This window comes from Venturia canescens, chromosome 5 (genome assembly GCF_019457755.1).
Source record: "Venturia canescens isolate UGA chromosome 5, ASM1945775v1, whole genome shotgun sequence".
Classification (NCBI taxonomy): domain Eukaryota; kingdom Metazoa; phylum Arthropoda; class Insecta; order Hymenoptera; family Ichneumonidae; genus Venturia; species Venturia canescens.
In genome coordinates, this window is record NC_057425.1 from 9,302,142 (window position 1) to 9,320,291 (window position 18,150).

Consider the following 18,150-nt stretch of genomic DNA (forward strand, 5'->3'; position numbering starts at 1 on the left):
TAGATGAAGGTTCGAATGCATCGCGTGCAGAAGCTTTTAAATATATAACACGAATTGAGAGGGTTATCCAGGTCTCATCCTCTGGCTGACTGGGGCTGCATTTTGGCCAAGGTCACGATCGCATCTACATGGAGATACGAAGCGGAGAAGGGGAAAAAGAAAGAGGAGGCGAGGGAGGCATTCTCTCGAGCCAATACTTAAACACCTTCGTGCCAAACCGGAAGTGCCCTAAGCGTGCCAAGAATAGAAACATCATCCCTAAATGGACGTGACAAGATTTCCTAATGGCTCTTTCTCGCTATTTTCCAATCGAGGTCAAATAATCCAGGTACGCTTTTTTACGACGCAGTTACCCGATTATTAAAAACCGATCCTGCATCGATTCCAAATTGACGTTCCTCGTAGTTTTCAACATCAATTGACCGCTGAAAAAAAAAACGCTTTGATGAGTTTTGCGAAACGATTTTCTAATCGACTTCGATGACAAATATCATTCCATCAACGACTGGACATTGAACTACGATCAATCTCATTCATGCCGTGAACAATTTCGTGATCAAATGGTTTTTCGAATGTAAGAAAAGCTGCCTTTTCAAGTAACTACGGATCTTTATCGTCGTTTCTATGGCTACTAAAGTCTTGAAGGGATTGGAACGACGAGGCAGCAACGTAGTACAGTAATTTACAGGTTTATTGCTCCAACACAATTTCCGGGGTAAATTGGCCACGGTAATTCAGTATGGAAAAGTGGATCTTCGAAACTGGAGGGGCTTTTAGTTTTAGAGACTGCGTCTAATATTTCAGGGATCGATATCCCGAGGCATGATGAATATTTTCAACAGTCTTTCAATACGAATTTCAATTCCCCCTCCCCGGCGAACATTCACTATCCCGTCGCGTCCTCGCTGTATCAATAGATCGATTTGTAATTTATTCGAGCCAATTTCCATTTAGCTTCTTGCGCTCCAAGAGCTTTCAATTCGATGGATATGCAATGTGCCACGAATTATATATGCATCGTTGCATTATTGAGATGAATTCCCAAATGTGTCGCTAATATTCATTTTATATGAACGTTGAGTCGTAACACTCTTGGATACGACGAACGTTCTACGTCCAATTGCGACCGAAAATAAGTCGAGGAGAAAAGATTGTTGAATCATCTCCTTATAGTGGGGAGCTCTCTCGATGGGCAAGGAAAGCGAGGATTTGTACTCGAGATTCTTGACGAATTCAGTCGCTTCGATTCGTTCTCATTTGAGGGTTTTTCTTCGACATTAACTGGATCCACGTTCCGATAATTCGACCTTTCATTTTTTCACTCCCTCGCACAGTCCGTCGCGCCGTTTATCCGCACGTTATGTGTTACGTGATCCATTATAGCCTTCCTGTGTTATACACCACTTTTGCATTCTGCTCCCTCTCCGGCTTCTCCGCTTCCTCCATTTTTCTCCGACTCCACACGATCGCTCAACAAATTTGTATGAATATATTATTATCTCGCTTCACCCCGAATCATTTACTGGAAAATGGGAAAGAGAAATGCAGAAAACGTTCGCTCAATATCGAGCCAAATTTCACCCTGAATCGCTTCTTTTCATCGAAAATTATTCATACGAGTAAAAAATGTGGAAATTTTTAATAAATTGCTCGATTCCATCGTTTCTTCTGGTAACAGGATTTTTGAGGAAATATTTCGCCATGAAAAAATGCTCGTGGAGAGAGTTTTGCAACAATTTTTTCACGTTGAGGAGGTTAAAAATTTTTTTACTGGTTCATTGATTTTTATGGATGAACTAATTGAAAAAATCGAATGGTTCGCGTCGGTTTTTTGAATTTTTGAACTCGAACATCGATAAAAATCAACGAACTTGAATTTTTTTCAATTTTTCAGAAATTATGATGAAAAACTTACTTTTTTCAAAAGTTTCGGCCGATTGTCGAGCTGCTGGAGTTGTTCTTCATTGAGCTGGGTCGAGGTTGTCGCGGGTCCTCCCGGATCCGAGATCTGATTGGCCTTGAATAGTTTTGACTGTTCGACGCGTTTCCGAAGGTTCTCAAGTGCTTTTGCCTCTTCGCGTTTACGGGAGGGTGGCCAATTCGGACCGGAAGTGTGAATGAAGCTGATGCATGGAAACTCCTGAGGGTCGAAAGCCAAAAGAGCGAAAAGTCATTTCGAATAATTCGTTTGTATTTTAAAAAATTTGAAAGCGAGAAAATTTCCGCGACTGGCACCGGGAGAAACAATCGAAGAGAAAAAGTTTATTAAACAATTGCTTATTTTCAGTTTGAATGGAACAAATTTAAATTCCTTTTCGAAGCCATTCATCGAGACTTTTTCCGCCTTGAAAGGGGGAAAACGTTTAAAAAGAAATTACATTCGATTGTTTCGAAATAAAGGAGAACCGCGTTGCTTTTATTCCGAAAGTCAACGTTATAGTTGCACGAGTAAGTTACGAGGCTGTAAATGTATCCGCGAGGGTTCGTTAGCTCAGAAAAAAGGATTTATCAAAAGAGAGAACGTAATGAGATTTTTCTTTTTTTTTTCAGTGCGAAAAAGCAATTAATTACTAACACGTGCTTGCTCCCTCAACGTGTACGTGTACACCGAGGCGTTATTTTTTTGCTCGAAAACTTCACAGCCCCACCATTCGACAGGTATCGAAGCACGAAGTTTTCGCGATTCCGCGTTGTCGATTTTTCAGCGTGTTTAAATTATTTGTGGTTAAAATAATAAAAAGTGTCAGATAAATAGTTTAAAGACGCTTCGAATTTCGACACAAAGGCGATAGTGTCAACTTTAGTCGAGAGAAAATTGTGAATTTCTCGTAAGATGGAAATTATTGAATTTCTTAACCTCAAATTTCTCAAAGAGGAACATTCTCTCAAAAGATCGACACTGCATTCCTAACCCTCAATTGAATTATTCCAATTACTTGCAGGTTCTCCGTGTCGAGATCCAATTTCAAAGAAAAGCAAAGAAATTTTGATGACACATGAACCCCGTGAACGTTGAACATCACGGAGGAGTTCGCATTCCAAGAAAATCGAGAACAGTGCGTCAAAAAAAAACACTCGAGCAGCACAACAAAAAGTTTTCTCAAGGTTTGTATTTACTTATTGAAGTATTTCGTTTACAGTGTGGTAAATAAAACAAATAAATTTTTCAAAGCCCTTTTTTATGACGAAGCTGTTACATCGACTTTCATATGCGCCCAGAAAAGTCTAATAAGCTCGTTCATGAAAAAGGAAATCACCTAAGGCGTAGCGAGGGGAAAAACGTCTCGAGTCTCTCGAGAAACTTGCGGCCCTTGAATGCTTGCACACACACACACACACTGCGGTATATGTACAAAAATGTCAACAGTTCTCTTTCGAACAACAAGATTAATATTTTTTTCTTTTCAATACAAAATAGGATGAATATTTCTTTGTTTACGTGGGTTCAGACGATGATGTCTCATTCACGTAAACACGTAAACATTCAAAGTCGAAAGTGAAAGTTTCGCTAATTGTTTTTTCCAACGATTTTTTCAAAGGAGCTCTCAATTCATTTTTTTTTTATCGTTCATTGCCGAGAATCGAGTTACGAATCGAAAATAGAAATTTGATTTCGAATTTTCGAAATGAAATAACCTTTTTTGGCCATACGTTCGAAAAACAAGTGCATGACGTTCGGATCCGCTCTAAATATTCATAAATTGTATGGAATTCGAAAAGAATTTGGTCGATTTTTAACTAGACAGAATCGTGAAGATCGAATATTAAAAATAAATAAGGGATTTCGTGGAAAAAGGCTTATTCCCACCTTTTGATGAAAATTTTGTTGATTGCTGTTTGTTACGTTAAATTCCGGATAATTAGCGACTTGACTTAATAATCGACGACTCGCGGTGCATCGATTACGATTTATAATTTCCTTTTGTATCGCGTAATCAATGAAATAGCTTTCGTCGTCATTATCATCGTGAGTCTGATTAGGCAGGAGTTCAGCGGTCTCCTCCGCGGACGCGACGACGCTCATTTCCCGAAGCTCCATCGCAGCGACTGAAGCTATCGAGAGACCAGCGAGTGCCTCGAACCCCCCGACGCAGCACGAGCTTATTTCCCGATTCCGGCTCCTGCACTCCCCCACCCCAGCACCCGCAAGTTCGGTTGCTTCGTTTCATCCCTTCCCCTTGATACCCCTTCAACCGTCACTCAATCTTGCTTATTCGCACATTTATATATAGTTGTCACGCCACGCCGCTTCAATGGTAAACAAAAAACTCGATCTTATCAAATAATAAATATGCACGTTTGTTGACTCTTTCCAAAATCCCTACAAATATTGTAACCGACCGTTTTGCAAAGCCAACAGGGAAAAGTTTAATAAACATTCAATACCAGTGAAATCCGCGAAATGATTATTGATGAAGAATATTTGTAACGATTTTATCAGTAGTATAACAGGGATAACAATGTCATTAAAACTTGTAAATACACACGGCAATTCAGACTGCAACAATGCGCTGCCGAAGAGTTATGGCTTCAAAATTGAGGTCGCAACGTATTTATTTGAAGGCACGTTCCAGTAATGAAAAATCTGTAGAATGAAAATAAACTTTATTCTATACTTACGAAAAACTTGTGCAAAATTTCTCGTGTTGATTCCTTTCAGTGGAGGGCATGGTTCTTTGATCGTTTATTTTGTATGTATTCGACTAATATCGAAAAAAATTTATTTCTATACCTGCTACAAAGCAGGTACAGAAATAAATTTTTCAATGCAGTACGAGAAAAACATCAAAAATATGCGGGAGATCGCAATCATCCCAATCGAGTGAAGTGCCGTGCTACGCGCGCTGCCGAACGGCAGAATTGTTAACTATGCTCCTCGTTTCGTTATCGACTGAGCTGTAAGTTGTAAAATATATAGTATATATAATTAGAATCATTGTAGCGCTGTTATCATTGTCGGCTTTTCAATGTTTTGATTTTCGATCCAGAGGAAAAACATGTGTTAAAATTTTTTCTAAACGCATTTTTTTATTAAAAATACAATAATGGTGCGAAATATTCTGCAGTTAACAGATAAAGCACAAAATGTGTGGCACATGTTGCACGGTACGATCATCCTTTATAAACCACCCAGAGAATATATGGCGCAAACTCTTCACACGGTTAAAGTTCATTTATGCAGAGGTTAGTCGTTTTCCGAAAATCGATCATAAATTTACTAATCAATAATCACAGATTATTTAAAATCCACATTTCATGGTTCAGGTTAATCAACATTTATTAGCGATCACTGACTTTTTCACTAAAAAATTAATTGTATTGTTCCTTTTAAAATTGCTTATGCTCAAATAAATTTTTCAATCAAGATTTGAATACAAATTTAAAACAACGTCCACCGAGGGATCATGTATTTATTGAGGGTCCAACGAATAAAGAAATGACAGTCACAGTTGGACCTAGTTGGGCTGACCATCCTCTGTTGACGGGTCCTCGTTATCGAATCGAAGACGTTAAAATGTTAGTGGCAAATTGGTTGCATTTTGATATGTCTGGTATCCTTGTTGTTGGTATCGGAAAGGGTACCAGAACTGCTCGTGCAATCAGAGATGCTAAACATGCAAGGTTCTACAGAGTTAAAGGCATTCTGGGACAAGCCACCGACAATTATTTCATCAATGGCAAAATTGCAGAAAAAACAACTTACAATCATGTGCATCGACATCATATTGATATGATCTGCGCTGCTATGCAATCTTCTCACCAAAAGGAAATGTTCAAGTGAGCTCAATTTTTTTACACTGATTAATTTCAACAGATATTTACTTCATCAACCATTTGCTTCTCAAGGTCTGTACAGTTGACTCGGAAACAAAACTAACTGCCAATTAAAATAAAACTTTTTTTCAATTAATAACCTATTAATCTATGTGGTGTTCTTGAAAAGAAAATAAATTAAACGTATGGATAGTTATAGTGAAAATGAAAGAAATTCATTGCGTTAAAATAGTGTTTTTATTTTTTCCAGAATATGCGGCGTTCCACTGCAAAGTCAAGCAGCTTATGACTTAGCAGTTCAAGGTCCAATAAGGCCAGCTGATAACAAAGTCCCAATGGTATATTCTATAAAGTGTGTTGACTTCAAACCTCCGGAATTCACTCTCGAAATTGTCTGTACGAACGAAGACCACATGTTTTTGAAAAGCTTAGTTCACCACCTTGGAATGGAAGTACGAAGTACAGCGACGTGTACTCTCATTCAGTGTGTACGATTTGGTATTTTTAATTTGGAGCACGCTCTTCTCAAGAAACAATGGGATCTTCGATGCATAACGGACAATATGGCGAGAGTATTGAAACTACTTAAACAAAATAAATTCATGACGCATCAACAAGACCCCATACTGAAAGAATACTTTAGCGAGGAACAAATAGAATCCCAGAAAATTCCACAGATTGAGACTCAAGCTAAATGAAATTGTACAGAAAAACGAATTATGTCTATAAATAATTGCTCTTTGTATCCTCTTGTTTTCGAGTCGATTTGAAGTGTCCCAACAAATGTTCGATCGTTCAGTTTGGTCAAGAAAAAAAGAACGGTGAATAAGTTCTGAAAGAACTTGAATATGCAGTTTTATAATCTGAGGAATTAAGAAATGGTATTAAATCTGTAAAATATTATTTTAAAATTAAAAACAAATTTTCGTTGTTTTCCAATAATTTTTATACGATTTTTCATTCATTTACAGTTGAAAAATTGGCACAATTGCACTTGCGATTTAGTAAGAATCGATATTGGAATCATTGTGCTGGGAGGAAAATTTTCAGTCATCGATTTTGTCAAATCGGTAACAAATATTATAATTACTCAATGAGATTAAATCCATATAGAATTTGACTAAATTGTGAATGTCTTTCTCACTCAATTGGAATACAATTTTTATTAATATGCCAATTAACTAAAAATTCTTGTATCAATGTCTGAAAATGATAACGAGGTTTCCAAAATATTATAGTTTCATTTTCAAGACTGAAAAAAATAATATTTCTCAAAAATCAAAATGAAAACTGCACACTAGAAAAAATAGCATTTACTCTATAAACAACGTATATTAAACCTAAAACATGATTATGGAATAGGAAACAATTTGATTGGCGTGTTCCATATCCGATCAATATAAAATGACAAAGTACCTTGAAAACGCTTGAATTTTTGTATTTACAATCAATTGACTGCGGGAAAAGTCAAGATTTCAATTTTTTTTCTGCCTGGCACGTGAAATTACTGGTACGGTATTGTTCAGGTATATTATCATCATCACTGCTTGATTCTCTTTTATCGAAACAATGTGCGCGTTTTCTGTTCCGTCCACTGGTCAATTTCCGAGAATTATCATCAGTTTTTTTACTACTTTGACTAGAAATATTCGTTGTTTCCGTACCGTCGAAGATCAGAGTTTCGGAATTTTTATTCTCATTCGTACGGTCGAGATTTCTCATCTTTTCCGATGAGTTTCCGCCCCTCGACTCTACCTCTGATTCTCGAATTTCTGTTATTTCTACACCTGATTTTTTCTTTCTCATGTCCACTTTTTGTCTCCTGTCCTTCGTCGTCCCTTCGCGACCCTCAAATTTTCGTCTATCCGAACTGTCGTAACGGTCCCTCGATCTTTGATCACTGCGCTCAAGATCTCGACTTCTACTTCGTCGCTTTTTATGAGAAAAATCTGAACTTTCGAACTTTTCTTCTCTCGTTTGATTCCCGCGGAGCTTCGAACGATTCGGCCATTGCTGCATTTTCATGCTTTTTGCTATCACGCGTTTCTGATGGTCCAGTTGCGGAAACAAATCTGTAATTTATTTTTTTCCATTTTTATAACAATTTGAAAATTTATGTTCGCAATTTATGTACTCGCAAGAAGTTTTTCAATTTAAATTCATTCAAAAATATTCCAAGAACGATTTAGTTCGAAATATTATTGGAATAATTTTTCTTATTGTTTTGAAATTCTCGTGTATTTCGAGCTTTGCATTTGTTCTATCAAAAATACGAGATAATAGATCGTCATCCCTTCTTTTTTTTTCTACCTTGTGATTTTTCGAGGGCTTCTTTCGCCGAATTCATCTCCGCTTCTTGAATGCTGTGTCCAGAAGCTTTTGCCAGACGTTTTCCTTGAAAATAAACAGCGACCGTGTAAACTCGCGTATTGGTTGGACCTTTGCACTCGATAACTCTGAAAATAAAGAAAATTGAATTTACGATCAAACTTCGAGCCTGTGAGGTTTCAAGTATGAATGAATTCTAATTGATTTTTGGTTATTTTTCGGTTAAAATCGCTGCTCACTTGTAGACCGGGATATCGGGTTCTCCTCCATCCATAGTTCTCAGGGTCAAACAGCATTGTTGCAATTTGCTCTTCGGATCGTTCCAGTCTTGATTCATAATAAAGTCTTGCAAACGTGGGAAGAAACAAACATCGCAGAAGACTTTACAATATTCCAAGCCTTTGTCGACGTACAGCGCGCCCAAAAAAGCTTCCAGCAAATCCGCACGATCTTTCGTCTTCAATTCAGCTTTAGGATTTCCGTAAAGAGCGTACTGAGTCATTCCCAAATCGTCGCAAACGACGGCTTGAGTTTTGTTGTTGACGAGAGAACTCCGCAAAAGCTGTGTACAAAAATCCTCAATTGAAACGATGAGAAACAAAATTGCTTCAGAAAAAATATTGTGCACTCCTTCTCTTACCGACAAATGGCCCTCGTGATGCTCGGGAAAAAATTTGTACAAATATTCAGAAACGATCAATTGTAGCACCGTGTCTCCGAGAAATTCAAGCCTCTGATTCGAACCCAAGGTCAAATTCGTGTAGCCGATACTTCGATCCGTAAAAGCTCGAGCCAGCAATCTTATGTGCGTAAATTCTATACCAATTGAATCTTCGAATTTTGTCAATTTCTGAAAAAAAAACGACAAATTTTGATGCAGAAATTGAACAAATTGGTACAGCATTAAGTGATCTTTCCAAATGTAAAAAATGGAATCTAAGAAAATCATATTTGCACGAAAGTAAGATTTCCAAGAGTCAAGATCATAAATTTAGAGCATTCAAATAAAAATTGATCGTTAAAAACCTACCTGTAAGAGTTCGAAGCTTGGTATCCACTGTCTATCACCAGTGGGTTCTTGTTCTTGTAGAGGATGCCTAGGATAATTGACCCAGACTTTATAAAGTTCGACTTCATCTTTGAAGAGGGTTGACCCAAATACGTGATCGCCGACATTGATGCCGCCATCGAGGAACAAGGATCCCATGAGAGCTTCGAAGCAATTGGCCATGGCATGACGTAACTCGAGATCGTGGCAGAGATCACTGCCATGTGCATAAAGCATGTATTGTTCGAGGTTCAATTTTTTAGCAAGAACAGCCAAATGTTGATTTTGAACAATGGCAGCTCGATAAGTGGCTAACCCGCCTTCTTCGAGGTCAGGAAACATGTGGAAAAGGTGTATGGAGGTGAGAAACTCAACGACAGCATCACCTAAAAATTCTAATCTCTCGTTGTGCGCGATTGACGATTCGGTCTCTCTCCGAGCGCCGAATCTCGACATGATATTTATGAGGGTATTGATCCCTCGCTTCCTCGTGTTCATATAATGAATTCTACGATCACCGTACTCAGGTTGACGTATTCCACAATTGGTCAATGAATTTCTCGCGTGATCAGGATTCGTGCCGAAATTTTCGCGATAACTCGGATGCGTCAGTGCCAATTGCAAGAGATAACGATTTTGAAATTTGTAGTTGAGCGTTTTCTCCAAATTGTCCAACGATTTGTGGAATCGCAGATGACACACCAGCACGGGAATCAACATCGCGTGCTGCACGATGTCACACATTATTCCTGTTCTGTAAAAACCCTCCGAGCTCACGTCCACCGTTACGTCCCTCTTCATTTTACTCTGCGTACGTAATTCTTGTAATTTGTTTTCTTTCGCCTCCAGTTTACGCTTGTCCTCGAAACTTGGCTTTGGCATATTTGCCAATAAATGACGAAACTTCACATAGTCCCTCCAGGCTTTTTGGTAACTAGAATAATTCATCACTAAATTAAACAAAGTATTTCTATTTGACTATATGATAATTGCAATGAGCAGAAAAGTTCTGTTTTTGACTTGGAAATTAAAAAATAGAGAGCCGCGTTATATTTGTGACTAAATTTGAATATGGTCGATCGTAATCGTTAAACGTACTCTGCATTGCCGGCGTAACTGAGCTGCGGTGGCCGAATGCCAAAATGCACGATTTCGGGATAAGCAAGAACACCGGGTGGTTGATCGGTTTGATCGCGATCCAATTGATCGACTCGAACGCTGCACGGTTTTTTCCCAGGATAAGTAACAACCATGCCTTTGACTTCGTCCGCAAAATTTTGCCACTGATATTGTGGCATTTCTACGAGTCTCGGAAGGTCCTCGGGTTCGATCAATAACGTACTGCTTTTTATCAAATAATTCAGCACTTCGTTCATCGAGAGTATTTCTTGGCCTTTGTCCGGTAAATCTCTCACGAATCTAGGCATGAAATGAAACTGCCCGCATCCAGAATTGTCCTGGGCAGCGTGGAGATCGAAATCAACGAGCTCCAGAATTTCTTTGAAAAGATAATCCTCTGGGAACAAAACAAAAAGTGAAGAAAATTCAATGTTTGTATGTCTGAATGTTGTTTCATCGTTTTCAAAGTGGTTGATTCGTTTTTAGATTGTTAAAACTAAAATGAATAGGGCAAAAAATTAATTGGATAAAATACTTACGAAAATAATCGAGTTCTTGTATCGTAAAGTTTTCAGGCAACTTTTCCTCGATGTAAAGAATAGTGTATTCGATATTAAACCGAATAACTTTGCACGTGGGTAATTTGACGAGTGGAAAATGAGAGAGCATAGAAAATCCTTCGAATATGAATTCGTGCTCGTCGTGTTTTATGATCGTAGGAGTTTTGGTGAGAAAATTTGTAGGAGGGCTGATAGTGATTCTGTAATGGTGTAACTTGTCAGCGTTATTGGAATTGAGATCGCAACGATTGACGACACTCTCGCCGGCGTAAATTCCATGTCGAATTCCGGATCTCCGTGATTTTGCGCTACATCGACAAAGAGGTCCATCATTCATTTCTCCAGGATCGTTGAACCACATTTCTGGATGTAATCTCTGCGGATGTTGTTTTTTGGCCATTAATTCTTCCATCGTTCGATCGTCCTCGTCCATTGAACTGTCGCTGTCTGATGAACTACTGCATGCTTCTGATTTGTGTCGACACAAACGGGCTCTTGTTTTCCTTGGTGGTGGCTCATAAGGGGGCTAGAAATATTTTTTATTTAAAATAATTACTTAACGACTCTCCTTCAATTTTTTAAAATGTAGCAGACAAAAATTGTTCATCGTACTAAAAAATATACATGACTTCCGGCATGGAAGTTTATCGTTGTTTACTTATTCAGAACGAAATTTTGAATAGAAAAGTCTAACAATGTGCTTTTTTTGTCAGACTCTTTCTCAGTGAGATATCATATGTAGCACGGTGAAAATATTCTCTTTCAACGTGGTTGTTTTTTTACTTACTTGACTTGCCCTTGCAACAGCAGCTCGATCGAGTAGTAAATGTTTAAAAATAGTGCAAAGTTCCCTCAATTTAGCGGTGCTTCTCATAATTCTAGGATTATTTTCATCCCTCGTATAATAAAGATCAGCCGGAGCAGTCCTGGTCCAAACTTTTTTCTCGTTTTCGATAATTTCATCAGTTCCAATAGCACTTAATTCATTCAATTTTCTTTCCATATCTTTGCTAGTAGCGCAATAATGTCGACGATATTTTTCCAAAAGAATTTCTCTTTCAGTGAGAATTTTGGGTTTTGCAATAACTGGAGCCGGAGGAAGAGAGTTCTTTGAAGTGTGAGAATCCTGGGACTTGGATCTTCTTCGAGGTTTGCTCCGTTCTCGCGATCTTCCTGTACTCAAAGAAGATCTTGGGGACACGTGTAAGTCTCTATGACTTTTGCGACCTGCATCTCCTATATCAGGCCCATAATCTCGGGGAGTCGAACGATTTTTACTGTATCTGTCACGTTCACGTGGTCTATGTCGATCGTCCTCGTGCCTCGGAGGATCGTAACGGGATCTTGAAGACCGAGAATTGTACTCAGGGCTTCTAGAATGCTTTCTACTCGGATGACGATCCCTGGAAGATTTTTTATCCATCCATCTCCAGTCAGATTTTCTCTCGTTGGACTCATTTCTACGCCTGATCTTTTTCTCAGGACCACGACCTTTTTCCGACTCAGGCCATGAACTCTCTATCGATTCTTGCGATCGCCAGCTTGCAGAATTCCCACTGTCTCCCCAGTCAGAGCTCCCTGACATCCGATACACTGTTCTTGATTCCCAGTCGCAGTTTCCAGGCCCAGGTGCATTCTGCCCATATACAGGATAATAGTTCTCCGAACATTGCACTGGAAGAGCATTTTGGTAAGGAAACTGTGGATAAGGAACAGACAACATTGGGGAATAAGAAACTTCACTGGAATTATAAGGAGGAACAGAATTTACAGACTTTCCATCAGTCAAACTTGGTGGAGGGACTGTAAAGCTCGGAGGAGGCTGGCTTAAATTTGGAGGAGGGAAATTGGGGGGTGGGATTGTGTAGTATCCTGGTGGTTGGGGAGGTGCAGAGTTCCAAGATACTCCAAATTGATTGTAATTTGGTGGTGGGTTTGCCATTTTTTTTCAATTCCTGAAAAATATTACATTTTTTTATAACACTCTTGTTGAAAAATAATCATGGAACTTGAAACTGAAAAACCTTTTGAATACCTCAAAAATACAAAAATAAGTAGTTTTTCGTCTGCAGGGATGTGTTTTTAGGTTAAGTACGTAAATGCATAATTCCTTTTGCCATATTTTCACTGTTGAACGATCGAGATTTTTTTATGATTAAACATTTTTGAAACGATAAAATTAATTGTTACACACGATTTTTTTGACACAGTGCACTTCATCATCAGTAGCAGCTGATTGTTATAACAATAATAATCCACCCAACATTGTCACGTAAGTCGCCTGGCGGGGAATCGTAGAACGAATAATTTTTCCGGAAACACCTGATCAACGCCATTGGATTTTATTTGAAAAAAAAATGATAAATCGGCTCGATCCTTAAAATAATTTTCGCTGTTTATTGTGGACAAAGGATATGGTTTTTCATTGGAAAACAACAGTTTATCATTTTGATATGTCATAATTGTTGCAGGAAATCGGGGAAATGAATCATTTTAATGGCGCGTTTTAGAACTGCTGTTTCAGAATAATTGCAATTTTTGGATTTTGCCAGAGACAGTCACGTGCAATGACGGAGCAGATCATATTTAGCAACAAAAAAGAGAAATCATCGTGTACCGAGGCAAATTCTATACCGGGAGAAAAAGTAAAAACCTTTGGAAAATTTTTATAAATTTTAGTGGCAGACTGTGAGTGAAACAGTAGCCATATTGAAGAAGAAAAGCGAGTGGCGCGGGACTATGGGCGTTCCTTCGGTGTCGTCTGCAATGTGTCAAATGGCTCCGTCAAGTCATCCAGTGTTGCAGCGAAAAAAGAAAATATCAGCAGGCAGCCGAGTGACGTTTGACGGAGACAGAAAACAAACGCCAAGAAATATTTTAATCTAAGCACACTTGCTCAATAAACGGTCAGTCAGCATTTGACTTTTTTACATGGAACACGAATAAACTTGTCAAGTTTTCACCCGCGGACAAAAGCGTCATATAAATCACGGGGATTCTTCTTTTTTAAAAAATATTCCAATGGTTACTCGCGGTGAAAGAATAATCCTCGAATGAACGAAGCCATAAAATTTATGAAATTTAAAGCATCGCCAAAAAACGACAGTCCTCGAAGTTCTCTTTATGTCAAGTTAGAGGTTAAGACAGAGACGACCCGTCTAGAAAATCGTGTCTTTCAGAGCGCGATTTTAATTGATTCATTGTTCCTACGTGACAAAACATCATCGCGCCTGAGGATGTGATTAATCATGAAAACATTGTGGAAATATGTGAAAAGTGACGAATCAACGACGAGCGAGTTTCGAAGAGAGGAAATATCCTTGATACATTAATGACAGTTGATAAACTGTTAAAGTACATTGAAAAAAAATCTTTTTCTATTGAAACTCCAAAAGCTCTTTGTTGTTGAACATCGAAAATTGATCCGTTGGTAATCGATAGAAGTCGATATCGAAAAACTCGTAATTAAAAGATTTAAATGGAGTATTAAATTACTAAAAATTTGAATCAATAAAAACTCGTGCAACAAAGAACGGCCAGTTGTATACTAAAATTACAAAAAAAAAATCGTGCGCAGTGACTAAATAATTTTGATTCCAAAAAATCATCATTGTAATATCCAAAATAACGCAGAAAATTTATGAAAATGTCAGGAAATAATACAACCATGGTTGGAGCCCCAAGAAGTGGAAACACAGCAAACAGAAATTCGCAAAGATCCACACTTTTGAAAGTAGTGATTTTGGGTGATGGCGGAGTTGGCAAATCTTGCCTCATGAATCGATTTGTTTCTAATCACTTTGAAGAATATAGTTTGCACACTATAGGTGTTGAATTTTTGAACAAGGATATTGAAATCAATGGCGAGGCCTACACTCTCCAAATTTGGGACACCGCTGGACAGGAAAGATTCAAAACTCTCAGAACTCCCTTCTATCGCGGCTCAGACATTTGCCTGCTCACTTACGCTGTCGACGACAGAACAAGCTTTAGAAATTTGGCACTTTGGAGAACAGAATTTCTTTATTATGCTGACGTTCAAGAAGGATCCACATTTCCATTTATTGTTGTGGGAAACAAAGTACGTTAGTTAGTCAAATATCTCAAATTCTAATTCATTTTATTATTAACAATTATTGAATTTTTTCATATGGAATACTCCAAATTATCATCGTTGAAAATTAAAAAATATAAAAAGAAAAACTTACAAGTGCAACTACTGAATGATAAAATCTGGAAACTAATTTCCGCAGGTGGATGTAGCTGAATCAGAGAAGCAAATTTCAACAGAAGAAGCAAGAGCTTGGTGCGCGGAGAATGGAGATCCTCCGTTAGTGGAAACATCAGCGAAGAATGCAACAAATGTAGAAGCAGCATTTGGAGCAGCAGTGGCGGCTTGGGCACGTTTGGAAGCAAGATTAGAACGTCCACTGGTCGAGGACACGGTTGATTTATCAAAACAACAATCGCCCCATCGTTCGAGCTGTTGCATGCCGATTTCAGGGGCTGAGTAGGTTTTTTCTTGCCAGATTGTATATTCATATGATATACATGTATGAAAACATATATATGAAATATAAATGGATATTTATATTTCATAATATTTACAGTTAAATATAGCAATTTTTACCGCCGAAAATATTCAAAGTTTGCATGCATGAAACGAACAAAAGTATTTTATCTCTGCTCGCACGTATTGAGAGCTTGTGTGGAAAATTTCAATTAAGACTGCGATGGAAGTGATGTTGTATTCTTTTTTTGTTTGTGGCGAACCAAAGTTTTTTCAAACAGCTATTTTCGTGTTATCTTGAGAGAAAGGAAAGAATGAGAGTAGAGAGATTGGTACATGTTTGGAATTGTAGATATAGAAGAACTGGAAGTGGGCTCGTTGAATTATCTTGGGAAATAGGATTTCAAAACTCTTTAAATATTACATAAAAATTATTTCCATCATCCCATGGTTTTCAACACTGGAAAAGTTGAAAACTCATTGGCTCTAGTTTACAATAATTTTAGCACATTCTGTCAAAACTCTAGCCCTTTCTGTTGTCAATAGAAAATGGAGAGGAATATAAAAATATATTGAAAAAATGGTAAAGGTGATGTCCATGAATCAACGAGTCCATCTCTGATCGAAAGTGTTTTTTTTTATTGAATTGATAATCTTAAGGGCTTTTTATGATCTCCCTGATAATCTATCAGGTGAAGATTATTTATGTATTATTTCATTTTGAATTGCAATGAATTGACGTTATAGGAATGATATCGACTGATCAATGTGCGTTCACAATAATTTATTCTCAAGCACAATCTCTATTATTATTTCCACTGAGACTAAAATTCTAAAAATCTAAAGTCTTATACGCAGCCTAAATTTTGTGTTTTCTAGGTCTAACAAAATAATTTGATGGAAACGAAAAGCAAACTAAAACAAAAAATCACTCCGATCAACGCAACGATTCGTTAATTCTTAAATCAACCATATTTCCCCCCAAACCCTCAAAAATGATTGCCCAGTTACACGAAACAAATAGGAAAGAGAAAGAGCGCCATATTGGACTATTTTATAATAATTGTATAGCAATCGTAATATTTTAAGATTTAATATGTGAAATGAGAGAGAAAGAGAGGGAAAAGAGAAAAGTGATTTTTTCGCTAATTGTACATTAACGGATCTCAGCGATAATTAAATCGAAGTACACTGCTTGCGAAATAATGGGAAATCAGAGCAAAAATTCTTCAGACCAGAGTCGTCACGTCGACTCGAAAAATAAAAAATTGGCAGCAATCTATCGTCAAAAAGTGTACCGTACTCTGTGCAGCTCCTGAGGTTTTCGCAGTATTGAAAAATATATAAATATATATTGATATATAACTGGTAACACCATTGGCTTGTGATAAAATTAGTTTTCATCGTGATTCGCTTGATTACGGTTCATAGACGCGAATGACCTACGTTTTGGTAATAAATATAAAAAAATATATAAATATTATTATTATATAAATAAATATATAGCTTTGTCACGTGAAAAATCGCCTTATCCTCACAGCAAGAGCTGTGAGGCTGAGAGCAGTATATTTTCTTTTTTCATTGCTTGCAAGTCTTTCGTTAAATATTTGGCATCCGTCCCTCGGTGCAGTACACGGATTTACGAACGATTTATTCTATGTAACCATCTTACATTGCAAAGAACTTAAAATTTTCCCGCGTACTCCCGACACTGCTCTCAGAAAAAAAAAACAAAAACAAAATGATGGAGAAAGAAGTGTATGCAGTGTTAATTTTAGCATAAGCGTTCTCGACGAACCGAAATATTTACATTGAAGCAAACGCGTCTCTGTCGCAGAGTTGGGTATCTTTTTTAATATTTTAGAGTCAATCTTTAATTCACTGACTAATTATTTGTCGACGGCGATTGCATAGTCCGGTTTTTATCCCAGTTTTATCTTCATTGATCTCGTTTCCAATCGATCGTGTGATGAAGTATTTCACGTGGTTAATCAATCTGACGAGATTTCAATTGGAATAAAATGAGCAAGAAAAAAGTCAATCTTCGAAGTAGCGAAATGTTTATTTATCGAGAAATTCACCACGCTCAACTCTGCGTTTCAAATCTTCGTACGGAGTTCGTAATTTACGTTACGAAGTGAAAAATGTGTTTATTCAAATTCCATCGATTTCTACGTTAGCCAGCGAACGATCTAATTTAAATGGTGCTTTTTTGTACGATTTATCGCAAACCTAAGAATATTTAGACCTTGCAGAGCGCTGCAGCATAACGTGTAGAAAGAAAAAATATTTCCATTATAAAAGAATTCATATCATCACGAAACAAATGAAGAAACGAATAAAAATCATCACAGAGAAATCCCTCGTTTCCTTCTCATCGATTGTAAAATATATGGGAAAAATGATAAATTTCATACACAATATATATTTTGGAACATTTGGGAGATAATCGTGAGAGGAAAATGATCAAGATTGCTCAAAATAAACGATATTCCACGATACCGCCGAATGGGCGTCGTCTCTATTTAAGAAATATCGGTGTCATAGAATCGGAAGAATTTTTGTAATCGAATCAGAGCGAAAGGAAATAATAAAAATGCGATAATGCAAAAAAAATCGATAGTTCACAATTTTATCGATTACTCCAGCCAAACTAATCGCGCGAATGAATCAATAAGTTTTCCTGGCATGTTTACAGAGGAAAAGAAATAATACATTGTATTGTAAACGATGTGTCTATGCCTTAAGGATTTTTGTAACGATGTCTCGTCGAGGTACTTCCAGGAAAATAAATAAAAGGTTGACACTCT

General features: G+C 37.5%; 4 protein-coding genes and 1 long non-coding RNA gene across 5 annotated transcripts in view; 3 read left to right on the plus strand and 2 right to left on the minus strand.

Annotated features, from left to right (window-relative positions):
• LOC122411433 (uncharacterized) overlaps positions 1-4,039 on the minus strand; it is a 37,577-nt gene extending 33,538 nt beyond the window's left edge. The window contains exons 1-2 of the mRNA XM_043420198.1: positions 3,809-4,039; positions 1,916-2,140 (exon numbers count right to left, since the gene is read on the minus strand). Coding sequence (XP_043276133.1) covers positions 1,916-2,140; positions 3,809-4,039 — 456 coding nt within the window. The remainder of the gene's footprint in view (positions 1-1,915; positions 2,141-3,808) is intronic.
• On the plus strand, positions 2,662-4,849 carry LOC122411444 (uncharacterized). Its single transcript, XR_006261151.1, has 3 exons — positions 2,662-2,828; positions 2,943-3,105; positions 4,773-4,849. It is a non-coding gene; the product is annotated as an uncharacterized lncRNA (long non-coding RNA).
• Positions 4,850-4,913: 64 nt separating this feature from the next.
• LOC122411435 (mitochondrial mRNA pseudouridine synthase Trub2) lies at positions 4,914-6,717 on the plus strand. Its single transcript, XM_043420201.1, has 3 exons — positions 4,914-5,184; positions 5,367-5,778; positions 6,026-6,717. The coding sequence occupies exons 1-3, from the start codon at positions 5,046-5,048 to the stop codon at positions 6,471-6,473; spliced, it is 999 nt and encodes a 332-aa protein (XP_043276136.1). The 5' UTR covers positions 4,914-5,045; the 3' UTR covers positions 6,474-6,717.
• On the minus strand, positions 6,435-13,207 carry drosha (ribonuclease 3 drosha). Its single transcript, XM_043420195.1, has 9 exons — positions 12,866-13,207; positions 11,618-12,785; positions 10,810-11,356; positions 10,250-10,667; positions 9,134-10,085; positions 8,744-8,953; positions 8,343-8,665; positions 8,086-8,231; positions 6,435-7,847 (listed from the first exon to the last, which is right to left on the minus strand). The coding sequence occupies exons 2-9, from the start codon at positions 12,770-12,772 to the stop codon at positions 7,243-7,245; spliced, it is 4,356 nt and encodes a 1,451-aa protein (XP_043276130.1). The 5' UTR covers positions 12,773-12,785; positions 12,866-13,207; the 3' UTR covers positions 6,435-7,242.
• A 133-nt stretch (positions 13,208-13,340) lies between these two features.
• On the plus strand, positions 13,341-18,149 carry Rab9 (RAS oncogene family member Rab9). Its single transcript, XM_043420205.1, has 2 exons — positions 13,341-14,911; positions 15,084-18,149. Exons 1-2 carry the CDS (start codon positions 14,471-14,473, stop codon positions 15,342-15,344), a joined length of 702 nt encoding a protein of 233 aa, XP_043276140.1. The 5' UTR covers positions 13,341-14,470; the 3' UTR covers positions 15,345-18,149.
• The last annotated feature ends 1 nt before the right edge of the window (position 18,150 follows it).